The following is a 17500-nucleotide window of genomic DNA, read 5'->3' on the forward strand; positions in this document are numbered from 1 at the left end:
TCCTGAGTGAGATAACCCAAACCCAGGAGGACAAACATGGTATGTACTCACTCATAAGTGGATACTAGATATAAAGCAAAGAACAATCAGACTGCAACCCACAGAACCAGGGAGGCTATATAGCAGGGGGGGACCCTAGGATGCCTGTATTAAATTTTTAATCCTGTGCATGTCCGTGTGTGTGTGTGTGTGTGTGTGTGTGTGTGTATGTGTGTGTGTATGTGTGTGTCCGTGTGTGTGTGTGTGTGTGTGTGTGTGTGTGTGTGGTGTGTGTGTGTGTGGTATGTGTGTGTGTGTGGTGTGCATGTCCGTGTGTGTCCGTGTGTGTCCGTGTGTGTGTGTGTGTGTGTGTGTGTGTGTGTGGTATATGTATTGGAGTGCAAGTATCCATGGAGGCCAGAGGCATTGGACCCTGCACACAGAGTTAGAGGAGGTTGTGAGCTGCCTGACCCACGTGCTGGGAACTGAACTCAGGTCCTCAGAAGAGCAGTGTGTGTTTCTGATTACTGAGCAATCTTTCAGCCCCCTTGGAATTTTTGTTATTGTTGTGTGTTTGTTTTGTAATGTTTACTCCTACTCTGAATTCCACGTGTAAATACAATGGCAAAATACTCCTTACAGTATTCTATTAGTAAGGAGAATGGAACTTCGTCCCATACTTAGTGATACCGTCAAGACCTAGAAACTGCTGGTAACCAAAATTCAGCTACTTGATGGATTAAGAGGTTTGCTTTTTTCTTATTTTTAAAAGGCTTTATTTTATTTTTATTTATCTATGTATATTTGTGTTAGTGTGTGTGTGTGTGTCTCTCTCTCTCTCTCTCTCTCTCTCTCTCTCTCTCTCTCTCTCTCTGTGCGTGTGTGTGTGTGTGTGTGTGTGTGTGTGTGTGTGTGTGGTGTGTGCACATACATGCAGGTGTCCATGGGAGTCAGAAGAAGGCATCAGACACCCCGGAGCCATATTTGCAGGCAGCTCTCAGCTACCTGACCTGGGTGCTGGAAACTGAACTCTGGTCTTCTACAAGAGCAGCAAGCGCTCTTAACCACTGAGCTGTCTCTACAGCCTCCAAGGGAGATTTTCTTTTAAAGACCTCAGAAGAGTACAGAAAAATATCGTTGGAAAAGCAGCCAAGACTGGGAGCAGCGATGACTGGAACCGGCCCAGCACCTTGACTCTTGAGCACAGTGTGACCGAAACTCACTGGGCGGGAGCCACGTGGGCTGTGAGACTGACTGATGGCTGACTGCAACCCCAGTTGATTTCTGAAGGGCTGGGGAGTAAACACTAGTTCCCCGCGGTTTCTCGCTTGCTGTCTGGGCTGATGGAGACCTCAGGTCACCCCCAGGGCACTTGTGGAGGCTTCCGGTTAGCACGGGTACATGTGCTGTCTCTCCTTCTCCTCATACGAACTCGGGCTCTGGGGCTAAGGGGTACCCTGTTATTGTGGCTTAAAGTGTTTTTGAGGAAACGCTTTGGAAAAAGTGCTGCATGCATAAAGAGAACTCCAAAACCAACAATATTCTGGCACACTGAATATTAATCACTTAAAAATGTAGAGTCAGTGAACTCAGGCTGGCTGAGTTCTAGCAGGTGTGAGGGCTCTCCATATGACCAGCAGGACAACTATAATTCTGTGAGAAATTTCTAAACCAATGCAAGTCAATCAATGCACAGCAGCTGAGCAGACTAGTCCCTTTTCTACACCTGTCTTTTATATTGAAACTCATAGAGAAAGGGAGTGATTAACTATCACCACTTATATGGAGTCCGTTATGGTGTTTGTCTGGCTATATGTAGGTATTAGTTCTATCCTAGTTAGCTTCAGCTGTCAACCTGACACAGCCTAGAGTCACCTGAGGAGAGAGTCTCCACTCAGGGTTTGCCCAGATCAGATTGGCCTGTGCATATATCTGGGGAGGGGGGCTGTCTTGACTGGTAATTAGTGTAGGAGGGCCCAGCCCACTGTGGACGGCACCACACCCTGGCCAGGTGCTCCTGAGCTAAGACTGGGGCTGTGAGTGAGCCGGCAAGCAGAGTTCCTTTGTGATTTCTTCTTCCTGTTCCTTCTCAATGATGAGCTGTAACCTGGAAGTTAAAACACACCTTTTCTTCCCCTAAGTTGCTTTTGATCACGGTGCTCATCACAGAAACGGAAATCAAGAAAACAGGTTCCTATGCTTTGCTGGTTCCATGATACACAGCTTGTTCTCAGGCAGGAATCTACCCATTGCCCAGCACAACCCACAGCTTCAGTGGAGACTCGATCGCTATCTACTGAGTGGATGGATGAGCTAGTTACACCAAGTTGTTTTACACTCCCAGTCACTTTAGCCACATCATAAAATATACATAGAGATAATTTGGCCATAAATGTCCATGAGTTGTACGATTTCATTATGTATCCCTCTCTCTTTTCATTGCTCTTACTGTTGTGAGTGTTCTGGTTCTCTCTCTTTCTTTCTGAATGTAATTCTCTTCTGCCCCCCCACCTGCTCACCAGCAGCTCTTCCCAGCCTGCCTAACCCTACAGTCCGTGGCCATGTCTGCAGCCTCCCATACCCTGTTTTCCTTCCCTCTCTTGCTAGTATCTTTTCTCCCCGTGACCTTGACCTTATGCCAAGCCTCCTCCTTGCCTGCGAAGGCACTTGGGTCTAAGAGAAAATAGCTAACAGCTGTCCTGATGTGGTGGGTGGAAAGGGAACATACTGTTGAGGGCCAGTGACACATGAATGACATTTAGCCCGGAGTGAGTGGTCCTCTGGGCTGAGGCGAGTTGCTGATGTGCTCAGGGCTCCTAGGACCTGACCTGCTCTACCCCACCCTTGCCTTGCTCCCGCCCACTCATTCTCCATTTCAGAGGCATCATTGACTCATGCTCCCTCAGTCTCAGCCCAGTTTTCCTCGCCCTTTTCCTTGCTTCTCACAGTTCCCACCTGAGGTGCAGCCATGTTCTCATGGTGATGGCCCCTGGTTCAGACCAGCAAGCCTTGGGGTAGGGCTCTTTCCATACCCCTGAGCACCATATAGACCTGCCTTACTCTCACTTCAGTTCCTGTGACAAAATATCCTGAAACAAAGCAACTTGGGGGAGAAAAAGCTTATTTTAGTTTGTAATTCCAGATTACAGTCTGCCATTGGGGGAAGTCAAGGTAGAAACTTCAAATAGCTGGTCACTTAACGTCTATAGTCAAGAGCAGAGAGAAACGAAAGAGCGTGTACTCAGTTGCTGAGTATCCATAGTCAAGCGCAGAGGGAAATGAATGAACTCATGCTTGCTCGTGCTCAGTTTAATTTCTCCACTTCATATAGTCCAAGACTCCTTGCCTAGGGAATGGTGCTACCCACAATGGGCTAGGTCACCCCAGATTAATGAAATTAATGAAGACAATCCCCAACAGACATGTCCATGGAACAACCCAATATAGACCATCCTTCCTTGAGCCTTTCTTCCCAGGTGACTCCCAGCTGGGTCAAGCTGACAAAGCTGACCCTCATAAGATCATCATCAATGTCTGCTAGACAAGTAATTAATGAGAAAAGAAGGGCCGCAGAGGCATCATGAATGTTCACGAGGACTGTAAAGTGAAGAGGTGTGAGGAGTGGAATAATTCTAGTGACAATCAGGAATTTGAGGAGATTGTGTGGAAAGAGAAGGAACTGGATGTGGAGCAGAATGTTTCTCCTGAGTGATTACAATTGGTAGAAAGTTTGATTCAGCTGAAGAATGTAATTTTGTATGAACAGATGGACACAATGGGAATTAAAACCATGCCGCCATCTGAACACATAGACACATTTCTTTGAAATAAGGCAATTTGAATACAGCCCATTATGGGCATATATCATTGTTCCAGTAAATGTCCTATTAAGCGAAAAGCTCCATCAGTATAAGTGGTGTGGAATATTTGAGCGGAAGCGCTTAGAGCTGATGATTCTTGTCAGAAGCACTGAAATGGCCATTGCCTGCAGGCCCTCATCTAAGGCTGCAAGGTTCTCAGGATTGCAGCTAATCATGTCCTCTCATTCAGGTGGGTTCCTCTGGCATGGCCTCTTCAGCCATGCGACTATTCAGAAGCATCAAGACACTAATCTCAAAAGGTTTCCTTAGGCACTAAAGAAAGGAGACTTTTTATTGTCATTGTTACCCTCGATCTTTTAGGCTCAACATTCAAGAACAAGAAAGGAACACAGAAAATCCTCCATCCAATCCATTCATTTTACAGATGGGGTAGAAGATTCATCTTAGCTAAATTTGGGTGAGTTTTCTTTGCTCTCAGAGTCAGATTCAAAAGTTACAAGTAGAGCGGCTAGTGGGTTGGGTGGTGGTCAGGAGGGAGTGGGGGGGAGGGCTCAAGACAAGCCAAGGCTAAGAGACCCACCATAGCAGGAAAACACTGACCAGATGAAGTTACCAGAAGCTGGCAAAATACTGCTCATCTCTGAGTTATATTCTCAGGGGTGACTCTAGACAAATTTCTAAATGGTCTTATTAAATAATAAACACGGAGCCAAATATAGCCTTAGAACAGGGAAATAGGGAAAGCCACCAGCCAACCTTACCTCACCAACTCTGCAGCTCCCAAAAGTGAGCTACTTCCTGTCTACCCACGCCTTTATATGCCTTGCTGTTCTGCCCTCTCATTGGCTCTTAGCCCAGCTACTTCACTTCCTTATCACTGTCTGTCTGTACAGACCTCCAGGTCTCTATGGTTGGTACTGGGATTAAAGGCGTGTGTCACCACACTCTGTTCCCTAGTGTGGCCTTGAACACACAGAGACCCTGCCTGCCATATGATCGAATTAAGGGCGCATGCTACCACTGCCTGACTTTTGTGTTTACTTAAAACGGCTTGCTATTTCCTCTGATCTCCAGGCAAACTTTATTTATTAACATACAAATAAAGTATAACCACATTTTAGCACAAATAAAATATCACCACAGGTGACCTCTGACCTCTGAGCTGGGGAAGCAACAAACAAAGCAGGCAGTAGGAACCACTTGCAGCTGGATTCACGTCCAGCACTCATTTTACAATATAGATAAAAAGGCAGCAGTACCCCCGGCCCTCTTTCCAAAGTAACAAAAAGGATTGTGTGCTGAGATCAAATCTTCACCCTGTTACTAGGTGAGTGACCTTGGGATGATGTTTGCAATCTGTAAAATGGAGAGGTTAACACTTCCCACCTACAAAACACTAGTAGATCTGTGGATGTTCACAGGAGTGCTGCTCACAATAGCCCAGGGACAGATGCAGCCCACTGACTTTGAAGGGATCAGTGCAGAAACAAATTGGAGGGGCTTGCATGTATGCATGCGCTCAAATCTCAAGAGGGAATGGAACTGTGTTACATGCTACCATGTGGAGGGACCATGGAATCATTATGTATCTCTACCAAGAAGCTATCAAAGGACACACATGGAGTGATTCCACCTGAGGCATCTGGAGTAGGCAAAGTCAGAGAGACCAAGAGGCTAAAGAGAAAAAGGTACAAGGAATGTTCGTATTCCATAGGTTCAGAGCTTTGGGTTGGGATTATGAAGAATTCTAGGAATGGATAATGACTGGTTGCATATTATTTGGGAATGTACTTCATGCCATTGAACTCTCCACTTTAAAAAAATGATCAAAAACTGGGACCAGAGACACGGCTCAACTGTTCAGAGCATGTACTGCTCTTGAGGAGGACCACAGTTCAGTTCCAAACTCCCATATTTGGCAGTTCACAACCATGTGTAATTCCAGCTTCAGGGGGATCCAATGGCCTCTTTTGGACTCTCTCTACACACACACACACACACACACACACACACACACACACACACGAGTCTGTTTTTAAAACTATGAAAAAGATAAATGCTGCTATGCATATTTCACCATAATTAAAACACAAGCCAACAGAGACTAGAATGTCTGCCATCTGGACATGCAGCACACGTAGGTGCAACAGACCTCGCTCCACCCACTTTACCTGCTCCAGGTAGTGCAGTGACAAGTTGATGTACTTGGCCTCTGTCAGAAGCAGACCTCCGACTCCAGTCTTTGCCACACGCTCTGACCCAGCCAGGTCAACCAAATGGAGCTTAGCATGTCGGACGGTAGCAGATCCTGGCTCCTTGCTGGTCAAGTGAACAGTGAAAATACAGTGTGATCGGGTTGAAGCTTGGTTCATAGGAGTCTAGAAAAGAAGAAATTGCAAAAATATAATAATTTGACTTGAGAACCCTCCAAGAATATCAAAAGATTTTTAGATTTTAGATTGTATTGTGTGCCCATGAAGCCAACATTCACGGAAGAACACCTCAATGTCTGGTCTCTTCAGCATGGTGTTACCTGCGGGGTGACTGGTATCAAATGTGGATGGGCTGTTCAGAAGGAGACAAAAGCACCCTACTGGGATAAACATGGAGTCTTTGGGGGACAGGGCAGTGGCTCAATTGGTAAAGACCTACAGTGCGAACATGAGACCTGAGCTTGGATTCCCAGAGCCTATGTGGAAAAGCCTGGCAAGGTTGTGTACATCCATAATGCTAGCATGGGGTTAGGTGGGGCAGAGACAGGTCGATCTCCAGGAGTTCACTGGCTGTAGAGTTTAACACATAAGTGAGAGAGAGAGAACCTGTCTCAAAAGATAGATAGGAGAGAGGATTGAGAAAGAGACCCAGTGTTAACAGCTGGCTACCAAATGCACATGCACAAGACAACACACACACACACACATACACACACACACACACACACACAGGCACACACACACGCACATGCACACAGACACAAACACATGAGGAAAAGGATAGATAAAAAAGTTTACTGGGTTTGCAAGATCAAAATGTGAAATCATTTAAGTTCTAATAGCCTAATAAGAATTTATCAGGAAACATAATTATTCAGAAGGGCAAAAAAGACAATGAAATTATAGAGATTTATTATATAAGAACACTGATAGAGGAAGACATATGATGGTGACCTCTGGTTCCTACACATGCACACACAGGTGAGCACACCTCACATATGAATGCATACACATACACACACACACACACACACACACACACACACACATGCACATGCAGGTGAGCACACCTCACATATCTCACATATGAATACATACACACATACACACACACACACACACACACACACAAACACGCAGGTGAGCACACCTCACATATGAATGCATATATACATACACACATGAACACACCTTCACACATGAATGCATACGTACATACATGCACGCATGCATTCACCACATACACATGAATGTGCTTGTTCATACCACAGAAACACACAGTAAAACAAAATAAACTGAGGATCACTTTTGATACTGTGCATACAAATAAATAACAGAATGGACTAAATGCTTATATATAACAAACACAATTTTGACACCAAGACAAGAAATACATGAGCATATTGTAATCCTTCCAAAGTGATAATTAATACTTTAAAATATCAACAAGAAAAAAAAAACTCAGGATAAATGAGAAAGGGAACTAGATAACTCAAAGAAATCAGAAAAACACTTAATGAGCATTAGAAAACCTGCTCAAAGTTATAAACCCTGAGTGTCAACCTTAGAACTATGAAGATAATTATTCCATGCCCACCAGGCTGCGGCAATACAAAACGAAGGTAAGAAAATAAGGGCTGGTGGAGACACAAAGACATGGAAGTTTTCACAAACTGCTGAGGGGAATACAAATTAAGAGATTTTAAAAAGAAATTTAGCAATATGTTATAATACTGCAAATGCAAAATCCCTACAACATAGTAATAAAACACTATATGCATTTCCTAGAGAGAAGTTATGAGAAGGTGTACCAGGAGATACATAAATTAGAACAGCAGATGCAGTGTCCCAAGATGACAAGAAATTGGTGCCGATGTATAACCCAAATGGCCAACTGTGACAGAGGAGATGAACTAGGAGAAGTTGAAATGTAGTGGCCCTCAGAAAAATTTGTCATAAACGATGATACATTTATAAAATAGAAGGTGGAGGAAAAATAAAAAGTTAAGAATGATATGAATGCTGTGATGGAGTTTACCTAATCGTAATACTGGCTCTCTCAACTATTTATGAAACTATACCTTATGCTATTAAAACAGGAAGTCATGAGTCAGGAGGCGACAGAGAATTAATGATGGTGGTGGCCTTCTACAAAGATGGAAGAGAATGGCCAACAAAGGGACTCATAGTATCAGCTGTCAACTTGACAGTCTAGAATCACCTGGACAGGGCTGTGGGGAATTATTGTCATGACATTAATAGGCGTGGGAAAAGCCAGCTGTGGGCAGGATCATTTCCCAGGCAAGGGATCCTGGACTGTGTAAGACAAGTCAGGCATCGACAAGCATGCATTCCTCCCAACTCCTGTATGCAGCTGCCTTGAGCTCCCGCTCCCATGACTCTCCTGCCATGATGGATTGAGTTTAGAACTGTGAGCTCGAGTAGCCTCTTTCTCCCATGAGCTGCTTTTGCTGAGTATTTGATTACAGCAACAGATAGAAAATTGGTTCTGAGAAGTGCGGGCATTGGTACGTAAACCTGATTGTGGTCCTTAGGCCTTTGAAAGTGAAAGCATTTTGGGGGGCAGGAATGTGCAGGAGTTGTAAACTCTGGGCTAGAAATGCCCTAGAATGCTGGAAGAAGAGCTTGCAGGGTCATTACAATGGGGGCTGGGAAGACAAGAACGTCAAGAGAGATGTGGATGGGGACCTGGCTCCTGAGCGTTCACAGGACACAAGGACTCTATCAGGGACTGGATTAATGCTGCTGCTTTTATTCAAAATCACCAGAAGCAACTTCTGATTAGTGAAATCATCGGGAACTGGTAGTGCCATTCTCTATACTTTTGGGGGTTTCTATTTTCTCTAGGAAAAGAATTAATATGATGTAAAAAATGCAAGCAATGAGTCAGTAGCATTGTGCTATCAATAAAAAAAAAACCAGAATGTTCCAGACAAATATTCATGTGAATGAATTAAGAGCCATTCAGATCTGAACCAAAGAAATTCCAGTCTGGATACCCGTGCACACAGATGGAGGAACACACGTTGATGTGTTTTCAATCAGAAATTCTTTCTGTCTATATAAATTCTCGGTACACACCATGGTTGATTTACACGAACTAGCAAAATACACAGATGTCAAAATGCTGGCCGTAGGTTCAGAGCCCCCAGTGCAGTGAGTGGGTTAAACAGGCCGAGAGTTTGCCCATCACTTCTTTCCACAGTAACTAGACCCAAATCCAGGCAGCTTGTGATTTCTCCTCTCTTTTCTTTCCTGCTGAAGTGGGTCAGCAAATAGCCGTGCGTGTAAAACCACAGACTCAAATATAGAGCCTGACTGGAGGTGATCTGGAAGTGGCTGAAGTTATTTGTGGAACCTAAACACAGGTTTCACTTCATTGTTGTGTGACGATAAATTCTATGGCTTGAACCAGAAGTCAGTTAACAGGTGATGTGAAAAAAAAATCACACAAAGGGATGTCAACAGCTGCTTCTGCCTTCCAAGCTGCTGTTGCTGAAACAGCAACAAAGCTGAGGCCTTTAATGGGAATTGGAAGCATGTGCCCATTTCAAAGGAGTAAGAGATTCACACACAAAAAAGCACATTTCTGGAGCTTGCAATTAGGCACAGTAATATGTTGTAGGAATCCATGGCCGAGTTCTGCAATGTCTCATAAATACTCTCTACATGATGTAGCTGTTGGTGTCCTCTTAGATAAATTTTCCTTAGACCTCAGACAATGTTCCTCATGTGGTGCTGTGTCATTGGATGTGCCCATGTCTGCTGCCTTTAGTGAAGTCTCTATGCCTCGTGGGCATGGCCATTCCCTTGTCCTTTTAAAGGTAAAAAAAAAAAAAAAAATGTATTTGAATGTTTCTGAAATTGCCTGAGAACAGATGGCACCATTTAGGCAGATTCAATTCAAAACTGAGCACATGTTTTAAGCAAATGTGTTCTTGGCACTCGCCTGTGCCTTTGGAAAAATTCTCAGGATGATTAATCATCTGCATGAAGAGAGCGTTTGCGTTTTGTGTCAGTCTTTGTAGATAGCTACGCTAGGTGGCACAGAGAATAGCGGAAATGAGACCTGGCCGTGGACCCCGAGGAACTTGTAATCTAGTCAGAAATGAGAGCCCAGGTGTGTGAAATGGGAGCAAACCTGAGGTAAGGAAGAGGCGGCAGAGTGTCTAGCAGAGGAAGTAGTCTGGGCAAGGTGGTGGCTCGGGGGAAAGCATGGCCACGTGTTCGGGTTTCCTTTCTACCGCTGTAACAAACACCCTGGACAACAGCCACAGAGGGAGGAAGGGGCTTCCTCAGCTAATTCCGTGTTAGAGAAGTCCCAGCGTTAGGGACTGGTGCAGCCAGTCACATCCAGTCAAGAACAGAGGAAGACATTCACACCCGGTGGTTGGCTTGCTTGCTCTCAGCTACCTCTCTCCGCTCCTACACCGCTCAGGACCCAAGAGAATGGTGTCACCCACAGTGGGCTGGGCCTTCCGATATCAATGAACAATCTGGACACTGGGACACACCACACACACACACACACACACACACACACACACACACACACACAGAGGCTAATCTGATTTGCACAATCTCTCACTAAGACTCTCTTCCCTAGTAATTCGAGGTTGTGTCAAGCTGACAGTTAAAATGAACTGGTTCACCATGTAAGCAGGAAGACCTGAGTTTTATCCCCCAGCACCCACATAAAAGGCAAGACACAGCAGTGCACATTTACAGTTTCAGTACTTGGGAGGTAAAGACAGAGAAATCCCAGGGCTTACTGGCCAGTCAGCATAAGTTACCCAGCTAGCTCTAGTTCAATGGGAGACTCTGCCTCAGGCAAAACTACAAAACAGAACAAGATGGATGCTCCCAAGAAATAACACTGAGGTGATCTTTGTATGTTGGGGTCAACCTTGAATATTGTTCCTTAATTGCTCTTAGTGAGAACAGTACCCATAGGCTCATGTATCTGAGTACTTGATGCCCAGTTGGTGAAGCTGTTTGGGAAGGATTGGGGGCATGGCCTTGTTCAAAGAGACTTGTCATTGGGGGCAGGTGTCAAGGTTTCAAAAGACTTAGGCAGTCCTCTCGGCCTTCTGCTTACAGATCATAACATGAACTCTCAGCTATCCCTGCCTCCACGCCTCTGCTCTGCCATCGTTGACTCTAGCCCTCTGAACTATAAGCCCATTTGAATGCTTTCTTGTATAAGTTGTCTTGGTCAAGGTGTTTCACCACAGCAAGAAACAAGTAACCAAGATACTTTCTGTACTGTGTTTTGAGACAGAGTCTCTCACTCAACCTGGAGTTCACTGATTAGGTGTCCCAGGGATCCTCCTGTCTCTGCCTTCCCAGCACTGGGATCATAGCCATATACCTTCTGCCTGCTTTGGATCAACTCATATCTGTGTAATTGTGCAGCAAGCATGTTATACCGGACCAGCTCCCCAGTCCATGCTTGCCAGTATTTTGAACACAATGTCTCTCCAAACCATCCCGTTTCTTTCCCTCCCTCTGCTTTCATGGATGGACGGCCGATCTACTCTGCGTTCCACGGATGGACGGCCGATCCACTCTGCGTTCCACGGATGGACGGCCGACCCACTCTGTGTTCCACGGATGGACAGCCAATCCACTCTGTGTTCCACGGATGGACGGCCGATCCACTCTGCATTCCACGGATGGACGGCCGATTCACTCTGTGTTCCACGGATGGACGGCCGATCCACTCTGTGTTCCACGGATGGACGGCCGACCCACTCTGTGTTCCACGGATGGATGGCCGACCCACTCTGCTTCTCTAGAACTTGAACTCTTTTCTCCATCTCCACCACTCACCAATTAGCACTCACCTCTTACCCGACTTGCACTCTCTCCTAGTCTCCTCCTGTCTTACCCACTATTCTCCACAGAACAATATTTTAGCATGTTTGATTGCATTTACCCTATCCACATTCCTGCATTAAAGCAGGATACTTCCTAAGACCAAATCTCTCTTTTCATTGAAGGACCAACTTGTTCAAACCTTTTCAAGTGCAGCACTCTGAATCCTTTAACTGTGGTAAAGCCACAGACTTAGTAATCTCCCTGGAGGCCATGAAGAGGGCAACATCTATACACCCAGGGAGATGTATGGTCTAGCCTCAGCAGAGGATACTGGGTATTGCTTCCTGAAATCAGGCCTGTCTAGATCTAGTTCTGCCAAGGAATAGCACATGAAGTATTATTATGCTACATCCCTGGCCCATGCTTTGGAAACACACATACACACATGCACATACAAATACACAGAGACACAATTACACACATATGCACAAATATACACAAACACACACACAAATACACACATGCACAACAATATACACATACACACAAATACACTCCAAAATAGTACACATACACAAACATAACACACATTAACACACACAGTTTGGTGACTGCATATGATCCAGCATTATAATCTATAGGTTCATTTTCTTTCTTTCAATTTTGTGCTTTCTACAAACAAAAACATATACTTTCATCCAAACAATTAGTAGGAGCTTTAGGATCAGGAGAGCCACATATTCGATAAAGACCTCTGTACTCTCTGTCCCGTTAGCTAACAGGTGTGGGTGTTTTCCACCTGGCTTTGGATCAAGTGCTACTACATACCTTCCTTCCACTCCTGTTTATATTCCTGCAAAAATAAGACCTATGACTTTTTTTTTTTACTGTGTCAGATACTTGAGAAAACAATTTAAATGGAAGAATTATGATTTGGGCTGATGGTTCCAGAAGTTTTAGTCCAGCGTCAGCTGGACCCATCACTTTGGGTCTGAGACAAAGCAGACTATCATAACAGGCATGTGGCAGAGACTGCACATTCCAACGCCTACCAAGAAGCAAAAGATGGACACGGGGGTTGGATCTATCCTCATGGGCTTGCCTCCACCCACTTTTGCTCCATCCGGGCCCCCAGCCTGCTGTGTGTTGCTGTCCACCTCCAGGATAGTCTTCCTCACAGACATGCGGAGGACATGCTTTTCTAATCTCCTATGTGGTTCTAAATCCGATCAGGCTGTGAATCAAGACTAGCCATCACAGTGGAACAACTGTCCTGCATACAAACAGAATGCCTTAGCTAAAGTCCTACAGTTTCAGGACTGCCCACATACTCACGTCTGAAGCCTCCCCTGAGATGCAAGGCCATCCTTACATATAAACTCCTACAAAATATGTTTAAATGTCATGTCGGCTTACACTAAGTAGAGCAAACATCCCTGTCCCAATTGAGAGGAAAGGGAGAATACTCAGGAAGAACCAGAGCAAAGCAAGGCCAACCCCCAGGCAGGACAAACGGTAAATCCTTAGCTGCATATCCAGGCTCACCCGAGACACCTGGTGGGAGAACATGGGCAGCCAGGCTCGTGGAAGGTCCGTGGGCTCCTTGTTTGTAGCCTGCCTGGTCTTTCTCTTGCCTGGCATCCCTGGCTTTTCTCTGAGTGTAGGAGAAAGCCTCCATCTCCCTGGAAACGTTGTGCTCTGTAAGCTTCCAAAGCTAGCACCTGTGGGCAGTACTGGGCTCTGCTGCTAGCCTGAGCAGCAACCCGCTAAGTGAAATGTGTCCCTCTGTGCTCACGTGTGGCACTATTACAACTTTCCTAATAGTGATCTATATTTAGTCCCTCCAAAAATAATCGCAGATAGTTAGCCCAGCCATCAATGACTCTACATCTTTGCAACACATTTTAAAACTTTTAGACCTTTTTGAATGTTGACTTATTGTGATAACACATTCTTTATACCATTTCTGTACCCCTAATCTTTTATTGTTTGTTTTAATCTTAAACCACTCTGCTATTATACAGTGAAATATCTCAGCAAGACTTTCCACTAATCTAAGACTAGGAGTCTCTTTTAGACTGAACCTGTGGTTTGCCCATGAGTCCCCAAAGCAAAGTCACTAAGAACATCCACACAAGACAGAATCCAGCTTCTCACTCCAGTTTTTGTTTGGCAGTGCCTTCTAGAATGGGATCCTCATCCATTCCCTCCTTAGTTCATTTCCTCTCGCATGTCCTGAAAACCCTTTATAACCCCATGGGGGCTTCCTGCTTGTCTGCTATCTAGGCCCATAGGTGGAACCCCACCCTTAACTATTTTCTAACCCTGACCCCCCCATTAAACAATATCTTATCTAGTTCTTCCCATATGAAGAGGACTGGGTTAGGAGGTTCCCAATGTTCTTGATGTACTGAAGTGCCTGAGACACCAGGCCGAGCGGCTTAGCCTGATTCCATACACATTTGTCATGCCGTTTGGTGGGGTTGTTCCAGAACACATCTGTATCAGTTACTTTTCTGTCGCTGTGATAACATGCCATGACCAATACCATGACCATCAGCAGCGGTGGCTGCGGCGGCGGCGGCGGCGGCGGCAGGCTTAAAGGAACCTGAGAGCTCATATTCTGACCCATAAGCACGAAACACACACACACACACACACACACACACACACACACACACACAGTGCGAGAACAAACTGCAGGTAGGGCAGCTCCACACTCTCAAACCTTGCCCCTAGTGACTTAAGGCCCTGCCTCCTCAATTTCCCCAAATGTCACCACCAGCCAAGGACGCAGGGTTCAAACGCGAGCCTCTGGTGGGGTGGGAGGCAGACATTTTCATTCAAACCGCCAGCCACATTGTAGAAAAGTGTTTCCAACTGGATCTCTCTCCACTGGAATTAATCAGTGTAAACTTTATTTCTCTTTATAATATACCTGGTTTTCAGAAGAAATAATGAGAAGTAGTTCCTCAGTTGTAGGGTCCTGGGTCTTTTTCTTATCTAGCATATTCTCTAAGTAGCTTTGTGAAGGAGGAAAATGGAGAAGGTACAGCAATTTTATTTAAAAGTAAAATAAAAAGCTTCAGCACAATCTGCAGCATGAGGAGGTTTTAGCAATCACGATTCTCTTCCTGATAAGAATGGCCTGAGGTTTTTATTATAGGCTCTCCTAGCAAGTCTGGAATCAGTGTGACACAGATAGGATTTTCACACTGTCGACAATCTATCGGGGGACTTAACACTTTTAAGAAACCTGAATGTCAGAATCGGTGATGGTGATGGTCCTGTGGAAATTTCCCCTGTGGGAGGTCAGAGGTCAGAAGACTACTTCCCTCTGGGTCCTTTCTCTGTGTCTGACAAGCCAAACAAAGTCAAATGCAGTGAAAATCAAAGTTGAGAAATAGAGGTAGGAACAACAGACTGGGGTAGGGGTATCACACAGTACCTTTAAAAACAGCGTGTGTGTGCATGTGTGTGTGTGTATGTGTGTATGTGTGTGTGTGTGTGTGTGTGTGTGTGTGTGTGTTACACATGGGGATTCAAGTTTGCACACACAGATGTGCACCTGCCCGTGGCAGCCAGCAGTCAATCCTTGACTATATTCCATGGTATTTTTGAGACAGGGTCTCCCACTGGTTAGAGCTCACTAATCTGGCTAGCCTCACTAGCCAGCAAGCCCCGGGGTCACTTCCACCCCTGCATCCCCAGGGTGGGATTATAGGAACAATGAGCGCAGATGTTATGTGAGTGTTGGGGATTTGAACTCGGATCCCCATGCTGGCTTAGCAAGCACTTTATAAGCACTTTCCTGACTGAGCTGTCTCCCCAGCTCCAGCACAGTAGTTCTGAAAGGAGTCCTGGTCAGTTATCAACACCGCTTATCACCCTGAGTGGCCATCACACTGCCTCCTAGCAAGGTTTGCTCTCTGGACAATGGCAGACACATCACCTCAAAAGTCCCCTCGTGCCTTTTGTTTTGTTTGTAGATACACGACGATGACGGGAATCACAGCTGGAGTAGCTGCAAAGACGAGGTGACTCTTCTTGGTTTTCTATTGTAGTCATTTTTATTGTTTAAATTCAGTTATTTTTTCCTCTTCCCTTTAAAATTCAGTCTGCCTTAAACATGTCCAAGTCTATCTACATATCTGAAATAATAATAATAATATCACGGTAAAAGTGTTAATAGATTTCTCAAGGAGTGGAGCACTTGGTTCAAACCTTTGGCATAAACATTTCACACAATCTATCTTCCTAAAGATGGCAGGCGAGCTGAGAACATCTCTCCCTTTTCTGTGAGCAGACAGCTAGGGCAGAGGAGGAACTAGAATTCTGAGGGATGCTCACACGATTTTGTTCTTGCTAAAGCAAGTCTGTCAAACTGGACATTGAGGCAGGAAAGAGTCATGAGTTGGAGGGCAGAGTCACCCAGGGAAGCTGAAGTGAGCTCTCCAGAAGGGCGGATGGCCGGGTTCCAGCACTCCATTTCGTCATCTAACAACGGTCTCTCCATTGCAAACACTCTCCATGTCTTTTTGGCCATGAAGATCTGTTGCTGTTAGAAATGGCCAAGTGCCAAACGCTGATCAGAAACACAATCAAATCAGTCACTGAAATGTATTTGTGGTGACGCATAAGACCCCTAAGAAGATGCTCAGCTCAGACACAGAGCATGGAACAGACCCAGGTCGGTCTCACGACAACTGACAATGAACAGTTCCTGTGTGCTAAGCGCCCACCTTGACCAGTTTTCCTGAATTCTTGATGAGCAATGTGTCAAGGCTACACCTCAGATCCTCAAAGAAACAGATGTAACAAGACAACAGCTAGACCTCTTCGTCTCATTCATTTCTTCCTTTCTCCTGTATCACTGAGAGAGAAGCTGACCTATTCATCTCATTCATTTCTTCTTCCTTTCTCCTGCATCACTGAGAAGCTGAGCTCGAAAGGCAGCAGTTTGTAAGCGTCCTTGGAGATGGCGTCCAGTAGGGAAGGCAGACGGAGAAATTCCCTGGTATTCCCCATCTCATGACCACAGACCTTCTGCCAGCGTCTCCATCCAGTGCTGTCCACCTGCTACAGTGGTCCAGTAGCTGGCCATTGCTGGGCTGCACCACTATCCTGTCAGACTTCCCAGAATTCCTATGCTCCTTGCAATCAAATGACCCCCCTCCCTGAACGCCCTATTCTGATCCTCAGAGGGTTGGGTCCTGGCTGATACCTTCAGCTAAGGTTAATAAGCTCTCAGATATCACAACAGGACTGACGAGTAGAAATAATGTTTTTGTGTTGTTTTTCAAAGTTACAGGCAAGACACGACCCTTCTTGTCACACGGACACTTCAAAACATCCACACATTCTACCTACAATTCACTGCCCTGGTGAGCATGCTCTCTGAACAAAAATGTATATAACCCCAGATGTCCAAATATGCCCCTTGTTTTTATAGTCTGCCTGAAGAAGCAGAGCTAAGTGTGTCTTCAATGACAACAATTAACCCAGCCCAATTACCTACCACCTCATCTTTCTTCTTTTGAGTCCAGTTTACTTTCTGAAAGGTACATTTTTCTGTGATTATTGTTCAGATGGATTTGTGTTCTAAAATTGTAAATTGCTTTGAATCCTCGCAGGAACACTGATGAC

The 17500-nt window shown here is 45.1% G+C and overlaps 1 protein-coding gene across 1 annotated transcript in view; it reads right to left on the bottom strand.

The window, feature by feature from the left end:
* The window catches only part of Kif6 (kinesin family member 6), a 317253-nt gene that overhangs the window by 210504 nt on the left and 89249 nt on the right, over window positions 1–17500 (bottom strand). Inside the window, exon 7 of the mRNA XM_028882504.2 lies at window positions 5972–6178. Within this exon, the coding sequence (XP_028738337.1) occupies window positions 5972–6178 (207 nt within the window). The remainder of the gene's footprint in view (window positions 1–5971; window positions 6179–17500) is intronic.

The sequence above is a fragment of the Peromyscus leucopus genome, chromosome 16_21 (genome assembly GCF_004664715.2).
Source record: "Peromyscus leucopus breed LL Stock chromosome 16_21, UCI_PerLeu_2.1, whole genome shotgun sequence".
NCBI classification, from domain to species: Eukaryota; Metazoa; Chordata; class Mammalia; order Rodentia; family Cricetidae; genus Peromyscus; species Peromyscus leucopus.